Below are 5,720 nucleotides of genomic sequence, written 5' to 3'. Positions count from 1 at the left end.
TCATCACTGAGGTTTCACATTACCTAGAAAGGAACGACGCATGAGGCTTGTTATTTCTTTCTGAGGCGATGCCGCCAGATGGCGCGGCAATAAAGTAAGCCCAAAGTTGCTGCGTAAGGAACGACAGAAAAAGGTCCTTAAAAATGTTGCCATTTAGCGAAAGGTGTCGCCGCTCTCTAGTTCAAATCCAAGTTTAACATTTTGCGTTGGTGAAGATGTGTCATGAACCTTTTCGGCAAAGCGTATACAGAAAGGCCCATGGGCGGCTATGAAAAACCTGTTTCCGTCAATAGCCTTTTATGTGCGCCTGTGCACACCCGAAGCGGTGCTCATTGCCAGCTATTGAGCTGTAGCTTTGGAAGCATACAACTGTTTTTAGTTGTCTGTAGACAAATGTATCTGCCTGAAACTTCAGCTGTAGATGGCCTTTTGAAAGGTTTTGAACTATGTGGGCCAATTACGAATAGTCGGCTATAGGACATTTTTGTAAATGATGGGCACCGCAATCACAAAAAACGAGAACACAGCAAAACTTATTGTCGCGTTAAATCACGTTATCGCGCTAAAACGAGAAAAAGTTCTAGGTGCAGACCAAAGGAAAGGGCCGGAGGCGAGGTTCGTCGCCTATGACGGGTGAGGGGAAAAGCGAATCCCCACAATTCCATTAGGCTTTAGAGTTAACGCGTTCAATGCTCGAGAACTCCCTCTGATTAACAGAAGAAATATTTGCAAGTAATTTAGGTTTTTTTTTTGTTTCAAAAAAGTACCAATGCATGCAGGTTCCACGGTTCCGGATCCCCTCCAACCAGAGCCACTGAACTTCTTCATCCACAAGCTGATCCCCCTTTTTCTGATGGTATTCGTGCCGAATGCCATGATATGCTACGTCTCATTCGTAGTTAATCACAGTTCGTCCACATCAGACGCCTTTAGGATGGGCTTTCTGAACTTTTGCTACACTTCCTGGGCTAATGCTAACGCCGGTGATGCGAAAATTTGGATGTTCCTTGCTATTTACGTGACATATACCGTTGTATGCGTCTTGGTTCTCCCCGGAATCATCTACTACGGTCCGCCTATGCTTACCGGGGAGAGGCTTGCCTACCGGAAAACATCGATGTTATACTACGGGCTCACAATGGCAGCAACCGCCTATGCCTTTCTTATCCTGGACGTCCGTTGTTGGCCTATCTACAAAAGCCTTCCCGGAGTTACAGTAGCCTTAGTCGTGATGGGCTACGTTGTAACAATACTACTGTATATAAAAGGAAAACTATACCCTTCACCAGGAGAACACGGCACCACTGGAAGCATGGTATTCGACTTTTACTGGGGTCTCGAACTGTGCCCAAGGTTGGGAGAATGGTTTGACGTGAAGCTTTGGACCAACTGCCGGTTCGGCATGATGGCCTGGCAGCTATTAGTTCTAGTAGCCTGGAAAGCACAAGTCGAATCGACAGGTTGGAACTGGTCGATGGCAACTACGGCCACGGTACAGACTCTGCATATTGCCAAGTGCTTCTATTGGGAAGACGGATACATGCACACCATCGACATAACTTACGACAGAGCGGGTAAGTTGCGACGTTTGAGGGGAGGGGGTCTCTTCTCATGATACTTAATGTTAAAAGCTGGTATGTGACAACGCTTTTATTTTTGCTTACACTCCAGACTGAAAATTAGTTACTTTCTAGACTTTTAGGTGCCTCTGTCGCTTGCAACCTGTTATATTAATATTGAAACAAATGTTCCAAATCATTGTAAGTGTCTGCAGTTAGAAGCATTGCAACGAAAAAAAAATTCCTGTAGTAAAAGACACAACTTCAAAAACCCTGTTGGCTGTCAAGCCAAGCAGGAGTATGAAAAAAAAAAGATAATTACACTTTCCTGGTAGATTGCCCTGGAAAGTGGCCATGATGCGTGGAAATTTGAAAATAAACTTATTAGAGCGCACAAAAAAAATGGCTTAGATTTTTTCGTACATTTGTAGCGAAAGTCATTTCTGCGTTGGTAAAAAAGCGCTGAAAAATAACAAGTTGAGATCGGGTCTTCGGACGTCATAAACCTATCAACAAGTGCTCCGTTAACGGGTGCTATCATGGCGCTCTAGAGACTGAGAAACCATAAACAATTTGTTTGAGCTTGAAATGCCACTGTTTTCAACTTAATGATGGGTTCGCACGCTGCAGCGACGACATGAAATACAACAATGAGAAATACGTGCAAAATTGTTTACCAGATGCGAAGTTTTGTGGTTTAAGCATCATTTATTTTTTCTTTACTGGCTCTCTAAAACCTTCGACTGGTTCTGTTTGCATGTTTAAGGTGATTTCAATGAAGTTTTTTTTAAAGAAATAGTAAGATGCACATTCGTGACAAAGCTGAACATACGCTTTAGCAGCATCTCCAGCACTGTGTGTGTCTGTGGTGCTCCAGGGATTGTGGCGGTGGTCGCATTGGTACTGAAGGCGAAGGATAGATAGGCGGTCGTGGTCTGGCGATGACGTCGGCGTATATTAGTGGAGCACCGATAGGTGTTGGCGAATGGGTGGTCGGTAGAGCCTCAGCAACGTGTTCTTAAATGGCATGTCGAAGCGCCAGACCCGCATATAATGGTGGCTTTCGAGGGTTCGGAAGAAGTGAGAGCTGGCGCCCCACTTCTTCGCGAGCAAAGTCTTATCTGTTGCAGCAACGAGGACGTATCAGCTGCAGGCCTGAGCCCGGTGAACGACTCAACCTGCCGGGGGTGCTGAGAAGTCAGGATCCTCTGCTCGCGAAGTTCCTTCAGCAACGGTGCACAAGTCACGCGCTATCAGCATCTGAAAGGCGTTGACGTCGATGCCCTTCAAGATGTGTTTTATTTTGTTAGCTTTTGCATGTGGAGGTTCACACGTTTGAAGTAGTCCAGTACCTATCCAACGTAGCTTGTAAAGCTTTCGTCCACGTGCAGCGGTCGTTCGCACGAGCGTTGTTCAGCGCGGAGTTTGCTGAGAGGAGGACGATCAATGACTTCTAGAAGTTGGTCTGGGAGGCAGAACAAGTTCGGATGTCCACCTCGGGGTTCAGATACCACAGGTTAGCTATGCCGGTAAGAGAAAAAATACCATTATTGAGCTTCCTCACATCGTCCCATACTTTTCTGTAGAGGCTCGCCCGTTCGTGAGATAAGAGCCAGTCTTCTGCATCGTGCTAATCGGTCCCGCTGACGAAAGCTGGGTCCCGTTGGCGAAGGGAGTCTGCGCAGAAAAGGAGGCCCACTTGCACAGCTGGTTGTTCAGCGTCCTAATGCATCGCAGGTGTCGGCAGAGTACTGCTGCGTAGTTCTAGGCCTGTGGCACTTCCATTAACTATGAGACGGTGTTTATTTACTTATTTATTTATTGTACCCTCAATGCCAAAGGCATTACACAGGGGAGTGGGTTAATTAGGATAAAGAACAATGAATACAATACAGTGAAAACAGGTAGTACAAAATAAATTTTCTCCAGAATAAAACAAACAACATTCACAAAGCGTAAATAACATAAAATCAATGTACACAACACAGTGGAAACAGATATAACACATGATCAACTTCCTTCTGAATAAACAATGTTAGCTATTGCGTCGTGAAAGGTTTTGTCTGCAATCGCTGCAATATTGGGGGGAAGGCGGTTCCATTCCACGGATGTGCGAGGAAGATATGACTGAAAAGAAGATTTGGTGTGGCATACTGGGATGCCAACCTTGTGGCGGTGATCGATGCGACGTGAAATGTATTCTGGGGGTGATATGAAATAGTCGTGAAGCGCAACTTGATGATATAGCTTGTGAAATAGTGTTAGGCGACCAATTTTACGGCGAGATTGTAACGGTGGGAGTGACACGTTAGATTTCATGGCTGTGATGCTTGCCGTACGGTTGTAATTTGAAAGAATGAACCGAACGGAATTATTTTGGACTAGTTCCAAGGAATATACGAGGTTTTCATGTGTAGGGTCCCATACTGATGCTGCGTATTCTAGTTTAGGACGTATAAGTGTTTAAACGTATAAAGGAAGTGGGACGACGGGAGCAGCTGCGAAAATGAACCTACGCCATCCTAGCACAGTCACGCGCTAGGATGGCAATGCTGTTGAAGCGCATGTTCCTTTTCGTCTTTGTCACTAATTTGCGTATTCTTCTTTACAAAATATAGAGATTTAATACCCCAGGTATGCTGAAAAGCCCGTTGTGCTCAGGCGAACGTCAACTATACTTTCCTTGATTTCAATTACCATAGGATTCTTCAGTCCTTATGCAACAAGCTTTTGCTATACATAGACTCATTTGCATGTCAACATCTACGCTAGAGCAGAAATTAAAATTACTGAAGAAGGGAGCCTGGAAAGTAACCATTGCCATGCTGTTTTCAAGCGGATGCTTCAGCGCAGGCCGGTCATTATTATTTTTAGTTCGCTCAAGGTGTGCTTAAATCACTAAATAGATTTATTTCCTAATCTGTGTAAGCGCAAGGCCTCTCACTAATCGAATTGATATTTAGGTGAATATATGTGTCTTACGGTCATTTCTGAAAACATGACTCGTTTCATTGAGCTGGCCTTGTGTGTAGCGTTACACTAAAGGATAATTAAATTCAAACTATTCGCCGATGATGTTGCCCTGCACATACCTGCTTGGGTTTGAACCCAAAGATCCCGCAGCGACCGTTGAGAGAAGTTCGCTTCAGAAGTGAGGTTTCGTTAAAATCTATTTTCATTTTTTTTTTGCCTCTAGAACAAAGACAGAAGGAGTGCAATGAAAAACTCTAAATGTTTATGTTTGCAGGGTTCTACATCTGCTGGGGCTGCATCTGCTTCCTCAGCCTCTTCTACCCGATCTCAAGCCTTTACATGGTTGAGAACAGCCCGGAAAGAAGTGCCGGCTCAGCGCTGCTGATAACCACTATCGGAATTATCCTCATAGCGGTCTGCTATCGCTCCGACTATGAGAAGCAACTGGTTAGAGCCACGCAAGGAAAATGCATAATTTGGGGACGGCCGCCTAAACTGATCCACGCTGTTTACGTCGACGCAACTGGCAAGGAGAGGACCAACGTCCTTCTGGTCTCGGGGTTCTGGTCCTTGTGCCGACACGCCAACTACGTCCTCGACATCCTCACTGGACTGTGCTGGGCCGTACCGAGTGGATTTCACAGCCTGGTGCCTTATGTGTACACCATGTACCTCGTAGGACTCCACATTCACAGAACGTACAGGGACGACGAAAAGTGCTCCAAGAAGTACGGCAAGCACTGGGAGGAGTACTGCTCCATCGCCAAGTACAGGATGGTGCCGTATTTATTTTAGAGCAGAACGAGGTAGTCGCAGAATCATTATGTTAAAGGGATACTGAGCAAAGGACTATTCAAATAATATTCTAGGTAAGAGTTAATTCACCGGCCGTTTCAGGCCATTTTGTGTTTAGTCTGGCAGCAAAGACGGATTTATCACCAAGAAATTTAAATTTAAATATTTTCACTCCTGCGAATTCAAGTTGGTGTCGATGTCGTTACCGAACAGAGGATGTTTACTTCATGCGAATCAGTGCGAAAGCATGTATTTGTGCTGCGTAGAAGGCAGTGTCGTGGGGCAAAGAAAATGGAAGTTGATGAAGACTACGATGTGCAGTGCACACCGCGAGAGTGGGGTGCAGTTCAACACGATGCGTGTTCGGTTGCGAATGTGCATTTCATCTGCTAC

General features: G+C 45.2%; 1 protein-coding gene across 1 annotated transcript; it reads left to right on the top strand.

Annotated features, from left to right (window-relative positions):
* Positions 1 to 674: 674 nt before the first annotated feature.
* LOC149358269 (uncharacterized) lies at positions 675 to 5,369 on the top strand. Its single transcript, XM_089570307.1, has 2 exons — positions 675 to 1,574; positions 4,807 to 5,369. Exons 1-2 carry the CDS (start codon positions 770 to 772, stop codon positions 5,325 to 5,327), a joined length of 1,326 nt encoding a protein of 441 aa, XP_089426433.1. The 5' UTR covers positions 675 to 769; the 3' UTR covers positions 5,328 to 5,369.
* Positions 5,370 to 5,720: the final 351 nt, after the last annotated feature.

This window comes from Amblyomma mixtum, chromosome 2 (assembly GCF_055824585.1).
Source record: "Amblyomma mixtum isolate Tamu chromosome 2, ASM5582458v1, whole genome shotgun sequence".
NCBI lineage: Eukaryota > Metazoa > Arthropoda > Arachnida > Ixodida > Ixodidae > Amblyomma > Amblyomma mixtum.
This window is presented reverse-complemented; position numbering and strand designations above follow the sequence as displayed.

Coding starts and splice junctions, on each gene's coding strand:
- LOC149358269 (XM_089570307.1), top strand. CDS start 770: ATGCATGCAGGTTCCACGGTTCCGGATCCCCTCCAACCAGAGCCACTG. Junction 1,575..4,806: donor CATAACTTACGACAGAGCGG/GTAAGTTGCGAC, acceptor TTATGTTTGCAG/GGTTCTACATCTGCTGGGGC.